The 22103-nt window shown below is 46.5% G+C and overlaps 1 protein-coding gene across 10 annotated transcripts in view; it reads right to left on the minus strand.

Moving 5' to 3' along the window:
- Positions 1-22103, minus strand: part of ZC3H7B (zinc finger CCCH-type containing 7B) — a 47877-nt gene that overhangs the window by 18604 nt on the left and 7170 nt on the right. The window contains exons 3-16 of one of the 10 annotated variants that reach the window (XM_074578116.1): positions 20567-20600; positions 20004-20201; positions 18968-19126; positions 16277-16357; positions 14729-14785; positions 13275-13317; positions 8932-9191; positions 7669-8017; positions 6625-6683; positions 5527-5689; positions 5279-5440; positions 4225-4430; positions 3382-3482; positions 2552-2733 (exon numbers count right to left, since the gene is read on the minus strand). In XM_074578116.1, coding sequence (XP_074434217.1) covers positions 2552-2733; positions 3382-3482; positions 4225-4430; positions 5279-5440; positions 5527-5689; positions 6625-6683; positions 7669-8017; positions 8932-9191; positions 13275-13317; positions 14729-14785; positions 16277-16357; positions 18968-19126; positions 20004-20201; positions 20567-20600 — 2054 coding nt within the window. Of the gene's footprint in view, positions 1-2551; positions 2734-3381; positions 3483-4224; positions 4431-5278; positions 5441-5526; positions 5690-6570; positions 6684-7668; positions 8018-8931; positions 9192-13274; positions 13318-14728; positions 14789-16276; positions 16358-18967; positions 19127-20003; positions 20202-20566; positions 20601-22103 lie in introns of all 10 variants that reach the window. The other 9 variants (XM_074578072.1, XM_074578093.1, XM_074578062.1 and 6 more) reach the window with 9 other exon arrangements.

Below are 22103 nucleotides of genomic sequence, written 5' to 3' on the forward strand. Positions count from 1 at the left end.
GCCAAAAAAACCCGAAGCAAGTATTGTACAATGGCCATCTGACTGCAACAAATGGGGTGCTGAGGATGGCCTTGATGCAGCACCCCCAGCACAGACAGGTTGCAATATTGCTTGTGTTGCTTTTGCCTACAGCTTTTATTGTTGATGTGTGGTGTTCCCCAGGCATGCCACATGGACACGATCTTTGATCTGAGAGCCAGCATGTTCTAGAATTTAAGGGCCAGCAAACACAAGTTTTCATCCCAGTTTAGGCCGTGTGTAACTTGGGTAAGTCACAGCATTCCTGACCTCAGTTTCTCCATCTGTGATTTCAGCTGTTCAGGTCTCTGCCAGGCAACAATACTGCTGTTTGTACAGGGCTTGGACAAGATTAAAAACTTTCAGGAAACTTTACTACTCTTCAAGAACGTTTGCTCAGGCCTCCAAAATGGCAGCTGCTGCATAGCTGGTACTAGTCCCAGATCAGAGCTGTTTGTGGATTTTCTCCTTAACCATTAATTCCAGAACAAATTGTGCAGTTAGAAAAAGTGCAACTCCCTCTTCCATGTCCAAGTATGCCAGGGCTGGACACAGCACTGATCCGTACTTTGGGAACAAAAACTATAAAACTGGGAAATCCACAGCAAAGAGTTAACGTGCTGCACTGGACCTAGCAGAGAAAGGGCCAAAATAACCTCCATCTTCTCCATTCTGCACACCTGCACTGTGAGCCTGGGCGTGCAGAACTGACAGAAGAAGCAGATACAGCTCTTGTCAGAAGACTGAATTTCAAATGAAGTTCTTAGCAAGTGACTGCCTTCTCCCAGCCCCACAAATCTGAACTAACTCAACAATACAGTCTAGAAATATGGTGGTTGTGAAAAAAAAACAACCCTCCCAAATATGAAAGGATGTTTTCCAATACACCAGCTCTACAAAGTATGAACTGTCCCAAAGAGATGACCTGGGAACCAAAAGACCCATGTGTTGATTACTTATAACATTTCAGCATATTTTGCAACATCATTACTGAGGACAAAGACTCTGATTTCCACTGATGGAAGAAGACAGCAAGATACGTCTGTAAAAAGCCACAGCAAACAAGAAAACAGTCCCGCCTGTCCGAATTTTCAGATCTTGGGAACCTTTACTCCACTAATACAATCCTTTATCCCCAAGAACAAAGCCACAGCCTCTGTAAAAGCTCAAATGGCTGTGAAATGCGACCTCCCACTGGTTTCAAATGCAAGCTGCTACGAATGATGCCCCCTCCCTATTCTTGCCGAGCAAATGGTGTCCAAATCAAACTCTCCGCTCCAAAGCTTCCCCTTTGGAAATCACTTCTTCAAGTAAAGAAGGTAAGAAGCGAAAATCAACCTAACCTTTCTTCTACAGGCTGACGAGAAAGAAATAGGGAGGGAGGGAAGGAAAGAGAAAGAAACTTTTTCTAAAAAAAACCCAACAACCCACTACTAAAAAACCCCACAACAACCACAGGGTGGGGAAAAGAGCAAGGTGCTTGAATACTAGAGTGCCCAGAATACTACAGGCAGTATCAAAAGCATGTAGGGCAGCAGTGCTGGCCTACACCTCACTGGCAACATGCTTAGAAACTCTGGTGGTGTAATTTTTTATTTCCTGTGGCCACAAGTAAGTGAGGCCAAACAGGAAGAATAAAAGATAGCATCTGCCACAGTGTGCTACTTGTTCGTAACTGTCCCTCATGAGCCACCTCAGGGCTGGGGACTGTATTGAACTACCGTGAGAAGCACTGGAATAGTAAATTAAAGAAGTTGCCTCCAGTTAAATCAAAGAACGGTGAGAAACATACAAAACATGTTTCCTCTCTGAAGTACTCCCATCACTGCGCTGGGTTCTGCACTAAACAAGACCCTGCAGTGAAAAAAGATGCAGGTAGCGTTGTAGGTGGACCAGCATCTACTCAGTTAACAGAAGAGCAGCAAGAGAAACCCTCCAGCATGTCAGAGAGAGAGGATGAAAGTGCCAGATGTGGCAGTGTCATTATATGACTGACCTGAATATAGTTTCTGCAATAGCCTTTTCAGAGGTCTAGCATCAAAGCCTTTTTGGTAAACACCAAATACCTTTTCATTTCCCACCGTTGGTGATTTTGTTTAGAGAAACTTGAGATGCAGTCTTCCTTTATATAACTGCTTTGTCACTTGCACATGCTGCCATTCTCACTGCACCAGATGCTCACTCAGGGCCCCAACTGATATTTAGAGTCTTGCCCAGGATTTAAGCACCGAAACACCTCTGGGGATTCAGCCCTACCTAATAATCATTTCAACTTATGCAGCTGGTCACAAGGGAAAGGCTTCCAGGTCTGCAAACTACAGTAGCACCTGTAAAGCAACGAGGGCCAAATCATCTCACAGAACACCTTGGCCCTCTTTTTTGTGTCACTGAGGAGACAATAAGCATATGCACGAGTGAGCGACAACTTCTCAATACTCCCAGACCACGCTGTTCCACTCTTAACTGGCCCTAGGCACACACTGGAGGAGAGCTGGGTGCACAGGTCACCAGCCCTGCACCAAGTCACACTCACCTGAATATTGCTGCAGCAGCCAGACCTTAAGCTCGATGAAACTATGAGCAAAGTGGCAGCTGTCCTCACGCAGGCAGCCATAACGCACCTCATGTCGGCACACATCAAACTGGAAGTGCTCCTGGAACTGGCGGATCTTGGAGTATTTCAGGGAGGTGGAACGCACAATGTGGACCAGACACCTGCAGCCAGATTAGAGAAATATGAAGCACCAGATGACCAAATCTTCACCTTACACGTGACTCTCACACACGTGACTGGGCAGGCAAAGGACACAGAAAATCAATTCTGGGAGAGGCAAACTCTCACTGGGAAAACCAAACCCCTGCCCTCCCACTCTGTATCAACCCCAGGCCCTGCTCAAGTTCAGAGATCAGACACATTTCAAAATATGCAGCAAAGATGCCAACTCCTCTGGCTCAGTAAGTCCCTAAGTTTCAGGCTGCCAGGAGCCAGAAGGGGTTGTATTACTGTGTACTTGACGTGTTTCTTATACTTGTTCTCCTAAACGTTCATTACCAGCCTGTCCGAGGCAGGATCCTGAGCTAGAAGATCTTTGGTTTGACCTTTATGTAAAGGCCAAACTGAAAGGCAAATTAAGTCAATGGAAAACTTAGGTTGACTCCAACGGGCTTTGCTCATGCCTGAAATCCTTCAGCAGTAGGAGCAAATGTGCAGGGTGAAGCACACAGTGCTGTTTATCACGCTTTTAGCTGCCCTATGATTGGAACCCATGAGGAGGAAAGAAAGAAAGAGACCAGGGCCCTGGAGTTAAACTGGCTGGACTTGTGATGAGATTGCTCCCGTTGGCGCAAAAAATGTTCACTCACTTGTTGTCATGGAAACTGTGTTTGGCAGAAAGGTTGGAGCAGACAGATGGTGTGTCCTTGGTCCCTTTGCTGATAATCCGAGGTTTGCTGTCGAAGCAAATCTGAGAAGAGAAGAATTAGCATGCTGGGAAAATCTTAGAGAGAAGAGAACCAGAGCCACTTCACTTGGAAGGGGAAGAAGAACCAGAGCCAGCCTATTCTTATGTTCAAAGTGAGAAGAAGCCTGGTGAAAACTTTGTGGTAGGGCTTTAAAATAAAGCAAACAAATTTTTGGAAAAGCTTCCAGACAACATTTTTTGGCTTATTCTCAACAGTATTTTCCATTGTGGTTGGAAAAATTTTGGTCAGAGACACATATTCTTTCCCAGTTAGCCAACAGAGCAAGAACAAAGGGGAAACGAGGGGGAGAAATAAAAGAACAGCCAGTTCACAGCAAAGAACACGGCCCTTTACATGTACCACTGCCAGCGTGGGGAACTCTCTGCTACAGAACATCAAGATGGCAAGAACCAATCCTCAGCCGACCAACTCAGTGGCTCAGCACAGACATCAAGTGGGAATTTGTTGCATTACAGGGTTCTGCTTTCTAAAGTAGCTGGGGCTAAATTCCAATTCAAAGCAACAGCTCAAGACAGAGGGAGAGACAGGTGGTCCCATGAGGCTGTGTGCACTTGGTTCAGCTGCAGGGCTAAGGAGGAAAACCACCTCTCCTCTCTCCTACACAGCTGCATCCACTGCTCACTGCCCTTCTGGGAGTACAGCACTGGCTGAGACATATCAATGGTCCAGATACATACTGACGAGATGATGAAGGGTGCCTGCTCCCTCCCACCAGCTCTGTACCTCACAAAGGAAGGTGAAGATGCCCTGATGTTCCTTGAGGAGCTTAGCAATGGTGAGGCTGCTCTGCTTGATCCCACCTAGCGGGTCAAAGAGGAGGTCACGGTTGAGAGTCCCCTTCCTCTCCTCTGTCCAAACGTCGATCTCTTCCTGGTGGTACGCGAAGGTGCAGTTATCCCCGTACTTACAGTCCTGCTTGTTAAGCATATCTACAAAGCAACAAACAGCACACACCACCACACAGGGAGGGCGGCCCAGTCAGAAACTAAACTCTCTCTCATCTCCCACTGCCCACACCTCACAAGGAGTTGAAAGCAAGAAAACAGAGAGTTAAAGAAAAAAGAAAAGACATCTCCCCCCAAGTTTGTCTACACCATTCAGGAAAGTTAATGCAAACTACTGAATTGTGACAATCTCAAGCAATGCCATCTGTTGTGGAAACCATCTCAAAATGGAGGCCTGCTTTAATTCAGTGCCTGGCCAGGGACAGACCACGATTTAACCGACCCCTTTCAAAGCCAATCCAGATTAAGTTCCCCTAGCAGCCCAGCACTAAGGAGCCCTGTTATCCTGGCTCTTGCAATCTCCCCACCTCATTAGGTACTTTGTGATGACACTGCCTCAGGGACCAGTTTGATCACATTGCCTGCATATGGAGGGATGGGCTGGAGCAAAGGAGGAGGCAGAGTGAGCTTTTGCCTTGGAAGAACCACAGCCCTGCCATGGGGCTGCTGGGTGGAGTGGGACTACTGCAGGCACATGTACAGGAGGCAGGTTCTCAGCAAAGCCCATGTCAACAGGGCAGCTCTGAGCCCTTGGCAGTGCACAGCACCACACTGTGCCTTGGCAACTCTTCTGCTCCACCACTTTAAAAGCTGCCAGCTCTCCACAGCATGGGAGCTCACTGCCTTTCATTGTACTGAGCCTCCCAGCCCATGGGACAGGAAGACCCCCAAGGCAGCAGGTGATACAAACTGGAAGTCCCCTCCCAACCTTCCCTGGCATGCCCTGTACAGCCCCTTCCCAGCCACCGACAGCCCTATCCCCTCCAGATCACCTTTGCACAGGTAATAGGATCCTACAAAGTTGGTTTTGGTTGGGCGAGGGCGGATCCTCTTCCAGGTCTTGTCTTCTGAGTTCTTCAGCCTGCCTAGCAGGATGTCTCGCTTGCACTTGTGCTCCAAGCCTTCCCGATAGGTGTAATCGCCAGCCTTGGGCCCTGCAGGAGAGAATAACCCTATCAGCCCAGGGAAGGGCAAACCCTAGCCCGGGCCAGCGCTCTGGGTGGCAGAGCAAACGCATCACCTGTTTTGGGGTAGCAGATATGACAGGCTTGTTTAAAGACGTGAGTAGATGCCAGGGGGTTCTTTACTAGCAGGGCTGTGTTGGGCATTACAGGTTCCGGCTGGGACAGCAGGTGCTCGGTGACCTTGGGCACAGCTGGGTGACTCACTCCACCAAGGCTGACCTGAGCGAAAACACATGTACCTCTCTTCTCAGCTCTGCAACCACATGGGTAAGAAACCTCTCTATCCCCTGCCCCATTCCCTTCTCTCAAAAACCCGTCTCATTTTCTCATTCATCAAAATGTTCACACCTGAAGTGACATTTCCAAAAATGCCGCATGCAACTTTTTCAAACGTAACAAACAGTGTGGTATGTTCACTTCAAAGATGGGCCTCTTTCTCTCTTGGTAAGAGACCTCAGTTTTCTATCATGAAACATGTAACAAAATGTCCCCCTCGCTCCTTCCCATTCCTTCCATTGTGACCAAATCCGCATCTGAAGACTCTCAAATCAACGCTACCCCAACATGGGAAAAAACCAAGCCACTTATCAGTGAGTCTTCAGGAGCAATTAATCTGAGGACAGAGACTTGTCTCTGCATTGAAGTAACAGGGATAGTAGGATGACAGGAACTTGAGAATAATTTTTGTTCCAAGCTTGCTAACCATAGATAAGCTTTCCCCTTTCCTCCAAGACTGGAGACATGCAACAGGGACAGAACAGTGTATCTGGAAAAGCCTCCTGACAAGGGCAGAGAGGAGCAAAGAACCTCACTAGTTTTAAGACAAAGCTGGCTTACTCCGCCCCATCCTTCAGTGTAATGTGGCTGCCAGATACTGTGGCACTCTGGCCTCCGTGATCCCCTGTTGAGTCTATAACCTAGGTCACACCATGTTTACCTTGGCAATATGCAGAGTTGCAGATAAAAATGAAGATGGAACAAATGTCTTCCTACTGACTCTGGAGAAATCGTTACCTGCCTTGCCACAACGTGGGAGGCAATACTCACTGGGGCAGGTTAAGTAGAGGGGCCCAAATTACCTACATCACCCAAGTCACTACTACCTTGGCTCCAGAGCACCTTGGGACATCAGCACGGGGGAGCGTCTCACTCACCACGGGGGATGGTTTTTGGCTGCCAGGTGGGTGTCGCAGTTCCTGAGGGCTAGTTTCTTCTGGACAAAAGAAGGAGGAAAGAGCCCCACAAAACAAAAACAATCATTTCACTTTCAGAAGCAGTTCTGCTCACAAAAAGACAAATAAATGCTTATTAAATCCATTTGCTTTATTTATTTTGTAACATTTAGTACTTTTTCCCCAAACCACCCGTCTAAGTCTTGGAAAAATTTCAGGAAAGGCCTTCTTATTCCCCAAATGCTACTGAACCCAATTCTATGTTGCTGAGTGCTGGCATTCCCAAGGTGGCAACTCCAAGGTAGCCCTACACTGAGGTGAATATGAGTGTTGAAATGCTGACTGGGCAATCTCTGCTCTTCTTAAAATACTTTTGCTGCCGACTGCAATGCTGGGGACAAGATAGCCAAGAAAAAGCCTCCCTTCCCTCCTGGGACAGAAGGGGACCTACTCTTTGCCCACCATCCTCCACAGCTTTGCTCCTTCTGACATGACAGTGTAGCTCCCCATGCATCAGGACGTTCACCGCCCTGAATCCAGAGATGGGAGACACCCACCTTGGCCTCTACCATTCTGCCCAGCACAACAAGGTCCTATATCATCTAAAACAGTCAACAGGATTTCACTCATTTGGTCCAAAATATCAAAAAGTCATTGGGGAGGGTGGAGGAATCATGTTACAGTCTAGCAAATTCTACCATCAGAGGCGTCCTGGATACGAAGCCATGTTTAGATCTCATCACTCATCATTATATACTTTTGTGTTCCTTTCTCCTCTGAGATTTCACACCATGTACATCCTGCTCATCTGGGATAACACACCTAGAGCCTTTTTCATTACTCCTAAGCTAGACATATTGAGTTGCTCTGTTCAAGACAATTCCCTGACCTCTTCTACAATTATACTCCTGTTCTGCGGCACCAGCATACAGAGCTATATGACAGACATTCTCAGCATTGACGGAAATAATTTTAGCACTCATTCACCGGGAGAGCAGCATGAAATTCCATCAGCCCCACACCTACCAATGGCAAAGGAATCCAAGGCATCCAGTGACCCTCTGCTTGTCCCAAAAGAGTCCAGGGCATCAAGCCGTGAGTCTGTGTAGGGGAGCAAATCCAGGGAATCCAGCGAATCTAAGGTGGAGCCGCCACTTCCCCCCGGTGGGGCCTCAAAGGCATCCAGGACAGAGGAAGAGGAGAGCTGCTTGGTGGGATCCATCACCAGGCCGAAGGAGGCAGGTGGCAGCGGGGTGGAGACAGGGATGCTGGCTGTCACGACTGGGGGCAGCAGCGGAGTTCCCCCCGGAAACACAGGGATCAGCTGGGGCATCTCCGTTGGCAGGTTGGTAGGAATGGTGCCCTGGACCAGAGACTTTGGGGAATCGGGAAGGGGGAGGATAAGCAGCATATTAGGGACGAGGAGAAGAGAATAAGTGAACGCAGAGAGCAACAGGCTCCCACTCAGGTGTGTGCTGTATTATCTGAAGCAAAAGGACACCCGGCAGCCCCATCTGCCTGCAAACTTCCCACAGACCTTCCAATCTATCTACACTGCACACAGTCTGGACCAAGGTCCCTGAGGAGGTGTTAGGCTACCTGAGCTCATCAGTCTGCAAGGCAGAGCCCTGCACTGGGCACTTAAACCAGCTCAGGTCAAGAAACAGTGCAGCTGAGTACACACAGCACCGAGGTCAGGGTTACGACCATTACTTGTGGCACCTCTCATCATAGCTTTTTGGCTCAAGAGAAGCCCTGCACAAATATGATTATATTGCTTCCAGACCCAAGTTGGCTCATGTAACATCAGCAACACTGGCAACTAAAATCCAATGTAAGTATGAATACACATCGTCTCTACGGCACCCAGACCTGTTCAAAGAGCTTGGGCTGAATGCAGCCTGTACAAAATACACGGAGATTAGAGCATGCCCACTGTATAAAATACACCCATCATTCCTGCTTCAGCACACTTATTTCTACCCTCAGGCCTGCTTCAACTCCATGGGCACCAGAGGCCAGGGAGAAGGTGATGGTGGGGGATGGCTATCTTGGGTACTTTTGAGGGGCAGCTCCATGAACTCGCACACAGCAAAGCAGGCTTGGAGGTGGGCTCTTGAGATACTCTCAAGCTGGTTGCAGAAATAGAAGGAATGAATAAGTTTTGCCAGCAGAAGAGCTAGGTGAAAAGAGTGACAGAAAGAGGGAAAAAGGCAGCACACACGTCCATGTGCTCCAAGGACCTATTTGGAACAAGAATCAGGGAACCCATGCAGCGCCCACTCTTACTAGAGGGTATGGTGACCCTTCGGCGAGGGAGTCCAGGAGGGAGTCCAGTTCTTCCCCAATGATGTCCCCATCTGTGAAGTCCTCCACGCTCTCAGGTGCTGTCAGGGACACGCAGTCTGGAGATGGAAGCAAGCTGGCAGCAGGGAGCGAGGTAGCCAAGCTCTTTGCATCTGAGTCAGAGGGCAAAGGGACCAGCCCCTCGCTCACAGGGATGGAGGTGGCCGCAGGAGCTGGGAGGCACTGCAGGTCCATAGAGCAGTCTGTGATGAGGGAGAAACAGAGCCAGTCACCCAGGAGAGCCTCTTGCAGGGGGCAAGCAGAGCACAGCCTGGCAAAACCAATATTGTACAACTCCATCAAATCACAGAAACCAAGTAAGCCAATTTTCCGAGAGGAAGGGCTCTGGTCTGAAGAGTTCTTGCCCTTTCATTTTTTTTTTCCCAGTCTCCAATGGCTCACCAATAGGTGAAATACGTTCTAAGGGCCAGTACCCAGACTGACTGTCAGGATTTGGCAAGCGTGTAGAGTCACCAGGAACAACACAAACCCTGTGGCTGAGCAGTTACTGAATTCACTGTGGCCAGGACTAAAGGCCAGGGGCACATAACCCAATTTCTCTATAACCCATCACCTGGTGTTTTCTTTAATGTTCCTCACTAATGCATTTGGCAGAGATCAACGCCTTCTCTACTCCTTGGAGCTTCGATATCCCAGCTGAAAGCTTGCTTACTCAGAAGCTCTCTAAAACCTTAGGCATCCTACATGGCAGGAGATAAAAAACACAAGGTCCTACTGGGAAGAGAGTCAGAGATTGGGTGCACCAGGTTGTTAGCACCAGGTTGTGCTAACAATGTGTCTCCAAAAAACCCCATTAGACTCACTCGGCTGTTTTTACCCAGGTAAACTCCCTGCTCTCGAGTGCTTCCTGATGTCCGTAGGTGGGAGGTTGCTGCCCACACTCCCCCTCAACACCTCAGCAACAAACATCCCCATGGGAACTTGTGTAAGCCAGGGTCAGGGCAGGAGAGAGGCAGTGATTTTCCCTACGGCTTCCTTGCCTCTCCAGTGCATTACCGAAAAGGTAAGACGTTCCCATCATGCAATATAAACCTCTGTTAAGTGAAGTTAAGATTACAAGCACATATTCTTCACAGAAGAGCATTTTATTCTCAAAAAAAAATTAAAGGTTAAAAAAAAAGTTCAAATGTTAGAAATTCGGAAAATGCAGCGTTACATTTGCAGTTCTCAAACCAAGCACCCAAACTACCTTAATTCTGCCCCTGTGCAGATGTCCTGGAATAAAAGAAAAGAAATAAGACAAAGATGCTACCTTCTCCATCCACATAGCAGTGGCTGCACTGTAGCTACGACGGTCTATGGCTATAAGCAAGGCAAAGTTTGGAAGGAGAGACAATAGCTTTTATTAGACAGACTGGTAAGAACAGGAAAGAAACTAGACAAGCTTCTGAGACACAAAGCTTGATCCACTGAGAAATGCTGCGTCCTGTCTGTGAAAGCTCAGCTCACTCACCCCCACGAGACCTCAGCCATCCCTTTCTAACTGTGACTGGGTGAGTGAGCCACGTTGCTATCCTATGCACCGCACGTTCACTAACCGAGGACTGTGCTGGTGCCCTTCTTTGAGAGCTCAGCAAACCAGCAATTCCTGCAAACCCCAAAGTCCTGTACAAAACAACAGCAGAGACGACACACACACGCAGGCTCCCTTATCTCTAATCCCACCAAGAGTACACCACCGCCCCCTGCAACCTTTCCTCCAGCATTTGTTCTAAGTGGTCCACGTGGATGGACCACAGCCAAGGTCACTGTGCAAGGCACCGAGGCCGAGATGTCTGGTCTGTGACAAAAGGCAGGGAAAGCAGGGGAAAGCAGCAAGGGACAGACACAGGCCCCTCTCCACAACCTCATGCATGTGATCGAAGGAAAGCGCATGTTGTACCTTATGGGATCCAACACAGGTTTTCAGTGCTGCAGCTGAACATATTCCCCACAGCCAGTGGCTCAAAGGAAGGCTGTAAATATCCTCAGTTTTGCAGGCCAAGCTGCCCCTCAGAGCAGGCTCAGCTCCAACCCCATGCCCCCTTTGCAATGACTTCTCTCAGCTCATCTCCCTTTGGTGCGGGCCCCCCAGCTGCACTCGCGAGCCAACCATCCAGCTTCCCTCAACGCTGGCCTCATCACTGGTAGCTCGGCCAGATTTCCTTCAGTACAAAGGGACAGCTTGTGCCTTCCCGTTTTTCAGATGTTTAAATCTGGAGCACAGTCAAGATCCCTCCAGGGGCCAACAAAAAGTTCAAGACATGCTAGAAGGGACTGGGACACGTGCAGGGGGGAGCAAAAGATTTCATAATGACATGGCCCCAAAGGATCCAGAAGCTCAGAACTTCTGTGAGGAACGAACAAGTCCCTCCGGTTCCCACTCAGACTGGGAAGCAGAGGAAAGAGGCCCTCACACACCCTGTGAGAAACAAAACCCTGAAAAGTTGAACGCATGACCAAAAGGCAGAGAACCATAAGCCCCCCCCAGCTCAGTGCATGTGAAGGGTGCAGAGAAGAGCAGGGACCAACAGGTTCCATTACTTGCAAAGGGCAGAGGAGAAATGCCTGCTCCCCTCTCCCTGACAACCCAAACCCTGTCATTCCTTCAGCAACTTCCTCCCATTCCTCTCTGTCCAATCTTCTCCCCTATCCCTCTTTTCCCATTCCTGCTTTTCTCAGGACACCCCATCTGCCGACCTCACTCACCAGCCACCACAGCCACATTTCATGTACTCCCTTTCCAGAAAGCTCGTGCACCTCCTGTACTCACCTCATGTTTGCTCCACCCTAAAAAATAAAACAGCCCTTCTTTGATGAGCAGATGCCAAGCACACATCTGTCTCCTTCTGATTCCTGCCACTGCCATGACACTGAGTCCCATGTGTTATTATTATAAGCTAAATGAGGGTCTTGTCCACCCGCTCCCTCTAACCAAATCGCTCATACCATCTCCCCCATGTGGTATGTTCTCTGGCCATACACCTGCCTGTCCCAGAGCGGCAAGTACAGTGCTTTTAAAAGCCACGTTTCTAGCTCTACTTCCCAAAACAGCAGTGATTCCCTAGAGCATTAGCTGGCCAAAAGCCATACTGAGCAAGATCTGTGCAGGGCAGGACTGAGTTAATCAGACAACTTTGGGCAAAGCATGGGGGAAGGGGATTCAGTAGTTCCATCTTCAAACCAAATCAAACCAACAACAACAAAAACCCTTGCTAAAAAAGCTTTGAATCTGAAACTCTCGAGGTACCCAGCACCCACAGCCCTCCTGGTGGCACACCACTCTCAGGCCAACGGGATAACACATAATTCCAATGCTTTTGAAAAGATTTCCTAGTAGTAAAGGTTCTCTCTGCATGACCTGCAGCAAAGGTGGCATGCTGCTCTTACACCAAATCCTGATCAGATAAAGAGCTTACTGGATGCAGTCACTTTTTACTCTGCAGTAGGAGTCCAGTTCATTTTAGCACAGCAAGATAACGTGAAATGCTCTCCTTAATTCCCAGAACTGGGTCTCATGATTGCACGTGGCATTCAGTTACTGAACTGGCATTCAACAGAGAACTAACATGTTTTCCAAAGCACCCTAATAATGAAATTAGTTTCTTTCTATAAGAAAAGCAATTGCTACTTGCAGTGGTAAGTCTTCACAATTACCATCACACACACTGCTACCTTTCAAAGCAACAAAGACTGATGTGCTCAGAGGCACAAGTTCAATGCTCCAGCACACAACGAAGGCCAAAGCATGCAGCAAGCCTTTCTACAGGGGCAGAGTTAAGGTCACTTGTTTTCCGGCATAAGAAAAGCAACCTCGTAGCCCTCCTTCTGCTCCTCCTGGGTGCCTAACCTTGAACGTGGCTCTCCCTGGGTCCCTCCCAACTCCCTTTGTTTTCATTTCCTCCACCTCCACGTCTTGGAGGACCATAGGCGCTCAGAGCACAAACAGCTGCCTACAACCTTAACTTCGCTTTATCTGGACTGTTTTGGCTGGGAGCAGAGCTTCAGAAGCTTTGCCAAGCCCAGCTTTAAGAAAGCACAACTGGAGAGAGCTGTGTACCTCGGCAGATCCTTTTAATTCCCAGACGTCTCTCTCACTGGGCCTGGACAAAAAGCTTTTCTGCAGGAAAAACACTCCCGCTTCTCACCACCTTTTCCTCCTCCTGTTACCAAAGCCAGCAGTGTGCAGAAGAGACACAAATGAAGGTGACGAACCTCTCAGGCCTGCCAGCCTGGTCAGATACCTTACTGAAGCCACAAAAATCAGAGAAGAGAGATGTCTTTACCTGTTTCGATGTCATCTATCGAACCCAATCCATTGGAAGTGGTCTGCAAAGAGGGTGTAGGAAAAGGGAGAGAAAAATATCACCAGAAATTCATCTTTAAAAAGATATTCACACTTCACAGATGAGACTCTTTACTACTCCTAAATGCATCTGGCACTTTCTTTTCCTTTATGGCCTCTTTCAGCGCAAGAGCAGTAAACCCAACAAACTTGTAACAGCCCATTAATCCAGAGAGCCTATCCGTTTTTACCTCCAGCAGAGGACAAGCCCTGTTGCTGCAAAGGAACACCAGCCCTGCACAATATCCAACCATGTGAGCAAATCTGTACATTAGAATAGGGTTTTTCATGTGTGGATGAGAACGTTGTGTCCCAAGTCCCAGGATACATCAATCGGTCAGCCCCATGCAGTGTGAGATCTGATTAGCCTGATCTTACACGACATTCCTTTTCTTAGTTCACATGTTTTGCAATCTAACAACCACAAACTTTTATAGCAAACTCAAAACAGGAAAAGGTTTCCGTCAAGACAACTGCTGACTTGGAGCTCCAGGCAAGGAATAAAATGAGCCCGTATTTTACAGAAACATAAACAGAGGTAGGTATGTGTGCCTTCAGCTTAAACTTAAGAAGGCACAAGTAAAGCATTACTTTTGAGATACTGCATCTACTGCAGCAGTTTTTGCAACTTCTAGTTTTTGCACTTTTCCTTTCTTGCAAAAGGAAAGACTTTCAAATTGAAAACTAGGCACGACTGTTAAAATAAGCTGACTGGCTCTCCTAGAAAGATGTGAAGGCAAGTCACTCAGCGCTGGGAGGTAAATGAATTCTTTAGGATACCATCTTGTACAAAATGTCAATTTTTACTGTTTTATAGTTTGTTTGCTTTAAAGAGTAGTGTGAAGTACCAAATAGTCTGTAAAACTAGCGAGTTTCTGGGGGTTTTTTTGGCCAGCAGTGGAACAAGGAAATCAGCAATTTTTTATATTTTAGCTTAGTATTTGCACAGTGCCCTGCCCAGGGTCTCCCAGGTGACAGGACAATAGAAAGAATACATAAACTGTGTATGTACCTTGCTCAGTACATCGCATGCGCATGATTTAATTTTGTATGTTTCTTCAGCAGTTGCACTTTCTGAATTTTACTTAGCATTGCCCTAACTATGTAAAAACTTGAAAAACAAAACTTATTTAAAATGCAAGAGAAAGCATGCATTCACAATACCTAAGAAAAATAACCACCTTCAATGATCTAATTACTGACATCAAAAATGTTTTCACTAGAAATATTTTCAAAGACATTAATTTCCTTGGCGATACTCCTTAAAAGCTGAAAACACTAATTAACACATTTAAATCATAAAAGACAATCATAAATTTGCATGTAAATGAAACTGCAAAGCATTCTCGTGGCACAATCCATGAGCAGTTAACAATCAGAGGATGCAAACTCTACCTGGTTTGACAAATTGACTGACGTGCCATTACTGAGTAGCGAGAATGTTTCCAATTCCTGCTGCGAGGAAGAGAGAGGTCTTAGAACAGAGACATTCCATGAATGCTCGTAAACTAGGTAAAACTGGGTTACAACACTGTTTCCTCCCACCCATAAATAAAACCCACCCCAAAAGGCATGCCACTGTGACACAAGGGTACACTTTTCTGAACACTGAAAGGGACATCTATTTGTTCTGGAGACCTCAGTGCAAAACTCTCAACATCCAACGCACAACCAGGAAGCAAAAAACTTTCCCAAAGAACGTAAGTTTTTTGTCTTTTCATTAAGGAATTACTACTTTGCGAAAGCATTACAGCACTGGAATGAAAGCTGGAAGTTAACACAATACATAGCAAGGTGTTACCAAAATACTGATCACTAAATTTCAAATAATAAAAAGCATTTTGGAGCTTTTATTCTTTATTTTACTAACATACAGGTGGTCTAAGCTGATCACAGCAGCAAAAAGGTGGCAAGGCCAACACAATGAGCAGCTACAAAAAGTACTTCTGTGTAAAACTTCCCCTTATTTGAGGAGACAGAGTAATTTTGGAGCATTAAGAGCTGCTATAACATCAAGGATTTTTTGGGGGGTAGGCCAATCATATGTGAGGTTGGTCAGGGAGAGGAATAAGATTGCTACAGTCAAATTTACCCCAAAAGCTCTCTGCAAACTGGATGCCCACTAATCACTTCACCGCGTACTGCAAAGGTGCCCCTCTGGAGGTGGAACATGCTGGCTGTTTAACACACCGCTGTGCAGGGGGCCGAGCATGCGAATGCAAATGTAAGCCTCGACTACTACTAGCTCATGTTCCCTACTCCTGAAAACGCACACTGGGATTTTACGTGACCAAGGCAGCCTTATCCAAGAGTGCTAGCAGTGGCCGAACGCCCTCTAGCTCCATCCCAGGGTATGCACTTAAACACCAGCAGCACTCCAGTTACTTTCCAGCACTTTCTTGTAGATCCAGGCTATGGGTCCAGCTACTGGCATCGTTTAATTGGACCCAGGATTCGCTTTTTGCTGCCTTCTTTCCTAGCGTCTGACCACATGCATACCTGTTGCTGTCCCAAAGCACAGGCCTTTCCACCACCACAAAGCTGGTGTCTGCCTAGATATGGGGCAGGAACCCTTCATGACCCATCACGCTACAAAACCAGCCATGCATCCAATGCAGCAGAGGATCCCACCCTCCTCATCCCATAACAGGGAAAGGACTTGTGATGCAAAATCTCCTTTGTGATCAGACCACACGTCCCTCTCCTCCACAAACACAGGCTCCTGGTGCATCGGAGGCCTCTCCTGCAGAGCAGCAAGGGGGTTAGAAACGAATCAAGGTAAAGCGAGTCAGAGGGTCAGGACCAGGAGGACAGCCAGCAGCCTGCTAGAGGGATTGCAGGGTAGTGTACATGTGTCTGTAACTCCAGAGCTGCACCTACCACTTTTGCAAAAGTAAATCTGAAAGAGCCAAAGGACAGTCTCTAAGAAAAAAGAAGTCATACCTGAGGTCTTTTGTATGCTTTTCGAACCCTCAGTCCCAACTTCTGGGCAAGCTCCTGTCCCAGCTGCGTGACGCTTTCATCCTGGGGACAAAAACAATTGGCAGGACACTTTCAGTTTTGCCTTTGCGGCACACACAGTGAAATAAACAGGAATGCAGTTACCCACTCTGGGCTGTGCCAAGAAGCCTCACTTTTAGACAGCAGCAGGTGGACAATTGCCAGAGCAGCCCTAGGAGAGTCCATGCAGACCTAAGCGCTGTTGTCATTCAGTCATGCTGAGGTACTGAAGCTGCACCAGGACACCCCCACACACTCTCCGGATGCTGCAGAAAATCAGAATTGAGTGTCTGCTTCCAAGAAAGCACCCACTCTGAAGGCAAGGTTCACGAGTCCTGCTGGCAAGACAGCTGAAGGGGCTGCCAAGGCTGGCTGCTAGCAGTCCCCGTGCTGGGGGCTGATACAGCTTCCATAAGGTCCCCATGTCTGGGAAGAAGGAGCCTGCATGCCTTCCTGCATGCACAGCCTGGATACTTTCCCTCTCCACCAGCCACAGAGCTAATAATCAGTTTTGATATGCAGACAGTATTCACTAGCCTGTTTTGCTTGTTTGTTTGTTTTTAAAGCTGAAACCAAGCCTCAGTTTCCAACTTTCTAGCTACAAGGCATTTTCACCGTCTCCGGCTCCGGTTAAACAGCCTCAGCTTAGTCAGGCAGATCCTTCTGCTTTCCCCGCTGCGTGCTATTTACCATCCTCCCTGCTCACTGCCCACGCCCACTCACACCCCACCGTGGGCTTTAGACAAAGTTCTGGGCCATGCTTCATTCCCCTGCTCCATCCTCTCCAGCTCTGCCTAGACTAACAACCTGCCACAACCTTTTTCACTTATTTATCACCAGCAACTCTTTCCTCTCTCTCCCTATTTGCAAAAGTATTAGAGTACTTTAACAGTTTCTTCAGAGAAGAAAAAAGCATCTGCCCACCCTATTGTGACATCCCTCCTTAATGTCCCAATGTCTCCTCCTGCATCTGCTGCTAACTTGAAGTTTGCTCTTTTCTCTCTACTTGTCATGCTGGTCTTTACAACCTCCTTCTCCCTGAAGGTTCATCTTTTCCCTTTCAACCCCTCACTAGCCTCTGGTTCTTCCAGCCCACAGTATCAGTAACATTTCCCTTCAATTTGGAATGCCACTTTTTGAGTGTACTTGCTCCCCCACACGCTCAACATCGGTCTTAGAATCATAGAACCACAGAATCCTCATGGTTGGAAAGGACCTTTGAGATCATCAAGTCCAACCATACACACAAAAAAACCCCAGCCCTACAATCTCTGCCACTAGAGCATGCCTTGAAGTGCCAAATCTACACGTTTCTTAAATACTTCCAGGGATGGTGACTCAACCACCTCCCTGGGCAGGCTGTTCCAGTGCCTGACCACTCTTTCAGTAAAGTAATTCTTCCTGGTCTTGTCACCATCTTCTCTGAACTCAGTGAAGACAAAATCTATCTTGTCCGTTTCCTTTTCTCTCTCTTTTCTCTCTCCATCTTACACCCCTTCAGGATGTACCTTCTTCTTCTCAAACCGTCTGTCACACAGAAGTCTGTCATACAGAAGTCTGACAAAGTGTTCGTAGACGCACAGTGATTGTCATAATAATAATGGGAGATACGTAAACAGAAGTATATGTTTAAAAATTAAATTCAATTAAGTGGCTCAACTGCAATGTGAAAGACAGCCAGATACGGCTTTACATGAACACATAGATTAGATGTTTTTGTTTATAAAAGGGTTTGTCTAAATAACAGTTCTTTGGAACTCCCCTAACATGATACCTTTAATGCGTTTTGGTCACCCTGTTCTGACAAGTCAAAGGAACTAGAATTTACAAGCTACACAAAAGGAGTAACTAACTGCTAATAAGGCTTTCAAAGACTGCTTCTGTAACACTAATAATGAAGGAAAGTTAACTTCTCCTGCTGAAGTAGATGCATTTTTCTTGTAATAGCATTACTGTGATGGATCAGAACCAAATTTAGCAAAGATACGCAGTGCTCACTAGAATCTAGCTAATCGCAGTCTGGTTTCCTGTTCAATATTTGGCCTAAAAGAACACTCAACAAAAGCATTGTCAGGAAAATATCTAGGGCCCAGTATATGCAGACAGTCCCCTCTTCACACGCCTGTGAACACAAAAATAACTATGGCATGTGATGTCATGGACACCTTCGCATGTCCGACAAGAAATAAAAAGCTCTATCAGCTTGCCTTAGCAACCAGTAGGTAAAACATGAGACATTTTTATCTAAAACAGGAAAAGTATACATGTTTTCCTTCCAGTGCTCCAGTTCCCCTTTGTCTCATGCTCCTAGTTACTCCCATTAGACATATAAAACCAGCTAATTAAAACAATCTCATGGCCTTAGTTCACATATTATTAGGGTAGAGTTTTGCTCTTCACAAATAGGTTACCAAACCTGCTGTCACTAACCAGTGAGGGTGACCTGGACTGAAGAAACATGGGAGGTCCAACATCATCTTTGAGTCAGAGACACAGAATTTCTGGGCATAAGCGTGTTCCCAGGAACAGACGAGCTTCCTCTTCCACTATCCTCTGGCCTCACACTAAGCATCTTACAGAGGATGAAGGTGACAAACCACAGAAATCAAGATGAGTTGTGTGTCAAAAACTTACATGTGGGAGGGACAGCAAGCATCGGCTATTGCACTCATATGCTTCTTTGTGTCTTCCAAGTTCATTTAAGCAGCGGGCTTTCCGGAAGAGCGCTCGGATGTTCTCCTTGTCAAGACTTAAAGCCTTCTCACTGTCTTCCAATGCCTTCTCATACAACCCCTGCACAGAAGAGACCATCTCGAGTCAGCTGAGGCACAGCAGACTAACCCCTCCTTCTGTGTGAGTGCAAATGTTTTATCCCTCAGCAGAAAATAGAAATATAAAAGGCAATTGAAAATATATACATTACCTCATGCACAGACCAGCGCACAAACATACAAAATCTACTGTAATAGAACATTTTGTTAAGTCTTGCAAAAGTCAAAACACTTCAAAGTCAGTGAATGCCAGAATTAAGGCTGCTTGAGCAACCTTATCTTTTCTCCCCCTCTAACTTGGGCATGTGACATTTAACAGTCTTTAATTATGTGACTGCTGGCTAATTTTTTACACGGGACTCAGCCTCATTATGAACAGGATGGACCTGCTCTGGGGCAGTGCCATAAAGGAAAGCTGTTAGATTCCTTAGAAAAATGGAAGCACGCAGCCTTTTAGAGCCTAAGTATTGCAGATTCCTTTTCCATATGTGTGCTGAAAGTTCCATCAAGGCCTTCTCATTAACTTCCAGTGCCTCACTTGAGTAGGCAGGAGACTCCAGAGCAATATTCGAACAGTATTCTAGAGAGACACTCAGTCAATACTGGGAGGCACTGGATCTTTCCAATCTCCAAATTGTACTAGCACCTCACCAACATGGACCAGAACTGCATTCTCAGTACCTTAGGACTGGCCCCCTCTCCTTCACAACCTTTCTCTGGTCTTGCAAGACACAGTGCAATAGTGGGGAGATAACAGTGTGTGTCATGGTCTCGTCCAGTGTTGGAGAAGGGAGCACACAAAATCAACTGAAACCCTTCTTGACATCTTTTCCAATTGCATGGCACTGCAACCATGATGTCCTCCCTGGCCCCTGCGGATGACTTGAGAAGGCACTCACCATGGCAAAGTAGCAGGCAGCTCGGTTGACATGCAGCTTGCACAGGAGTTCCTTTGGGATGGTCACCTCATCGGAGGCTGCGTAATCTGCCACATTCAGCCCTTCTACATACTGTACTAGTGAAAGCTTGAAATCCTTCTCTCGAAACAAATCATTGCCCTCTGCAAACAGGTTTCTCACCAGCTTCTGCAAAAAGGCCTGGGCAGCAGGGAGAGAGCAAATAGACTGAAGTGGATATTCAGAGACAGGAGAGGTTTCCCAATTTCCCATTCCTTTCCACAGGTTTTCGCAAACTTCCTGCCCACTGAGATTCTCCTGCCTCCCCAGCCTCCTGTAAAACATCAGACTTTTGGTAGCAAATCTCCTTTCTTCTTGAACACTCAAGTGTCTTCTCCTTTCCCTGCAAGTTGTCATTGTCAGAAGCTTAAAACTTTAAGTAACAGACAAATTGTAAGAGACCATCCCACGCTTTCCACTTTTGGTATGTAAACTAACGGCTGTGCAACAGAACAAATCTTGCTAACCAGAGGGTTCCCAACTTCAGAAAACAAATTCTTCATTACCTCATAATCTTCTTGGCTTAGGGGTAATGTGGACCTGAAAAAAAGAAGAGAAAACGCTCATGAAACAGGCATCCATGCAAACAAGGGCTTTTGTCTGACGAAGAAATCATCTTTCCATCCTGTGTTGATGATCTCAGTGAGTTACTGAACACTTTATCACTTCAAAAGCAGCTGGTGCAAAGAGAACACAATTAGGGAGATCGGTGATGGCCACAGTCGTGTCAAGAGAGAGATGGTCAGGTCTCAAAGGGATCTGAGACTAGAGGAATCTTATTCTCAGCTATTTTCTGCATATACACGATCCTCTGTAATGTGCCTTCAGCCCACCACCTAAAAAAAAACATCTTTGAGAAAGTCCCATGAGAGATTGTCATGGAGAATACAAGCGTATTTTAAGTGTATCTGGCTCTAATGAGAGGCACCAAACCGGCACACCAAGACCTCCTCAAATCCTCTGTGAGACCAAAGACATTCAGTGATAAGTGAATCACTTTCCTCTTTGTTAACTCAGCCACATGCCTTTAGGCCTACACCCCAAAAGGAAGGGAGAAAACAATGCAGGTTCGGGAGCCCATTTAACTCAAGCTATCTTGATCAAGGCTGCCAGGCTGTGCCACAAAACTGGCAGTACTTGTGTGGATAACACAGCGCTGAGACTTGGGAGAAAATTTCCGTTCTTCAAATGGGACCATCCAAGTCATCCAGGCTTGGTCCACATGTATTTATTTTTTCTCTTCCAGGAGAAAACAATCGGCTGTAGAGAAATCCTTAGCATCTTTCATAGCCCTCCTCACCTTGGAAATGCAACACTGTATACATGAACTTATTGGTCAGAGAATAAACTTTTTTTTTTAGATTTCATCTAATCTAATCATCGTCTGCTCCTTAAAATTAATTACAGGAAATCCCATGGCTCTGTAAGAAACATTCATTCTGCTTACAAAATTGGAGTACCCCTCTTTCACATCAAAACTAGCCAAAGATGACACTGCCCCTGGTTCAGACTTTAAGATACACTCCAGAAGCATGAACAACACCCCGTATTTCTAAATTATTTTCTTTCCAGGAATCTTGAACATTTTTATAAATATTACCAAATCAAACCTCACAACTGCCTCTCTGAAACTGGGTTATCAGCCCCATTTAGTCTCAGACTGGGGCAAAAATACCATTGCCGTGCCACGGGATATAAATATGTAACATGGAAGATTTGGCTTTTTTTCCTATTGTAGATGCACAGATTTCAGCCATAACAACTGCAGGACTCAAGGCAGACCTTAAAAAAACCCCAAAGCAATCTGATTACAATCTTGCTACTTCCTTACTCAACATGGAACCTGGACCTGAGAGTGAGGCCTTTGCTAATTCAAACACTGGACAGAAAAAACATGACTATACTTTATAAGGAAGTACTTGGACTTGTAACTAGTACATAAGCAACAACTTCAAGCTCTAGAAGTCCACGTGATATTCACAAAAGGATGACTTGAGGCACCTACCAGGTTGGCAACTGTAAAAGAGCCCAGGTCATCTATTT

The sequence above is a fragment of the Larus michahellis genome, chromosome 1 (assembly GCF_964199755.1).
Source record: "Larus michahellis chromosome 1, bLarMic1.1, whole genome shotgun sequence".
In the NCBI taxonomy this organism is placed as follows: Eukaryota; Metazoa; Chordata; class Aves; order Charadriiformes; family Laridae; genus Larus; species Larus michahellis.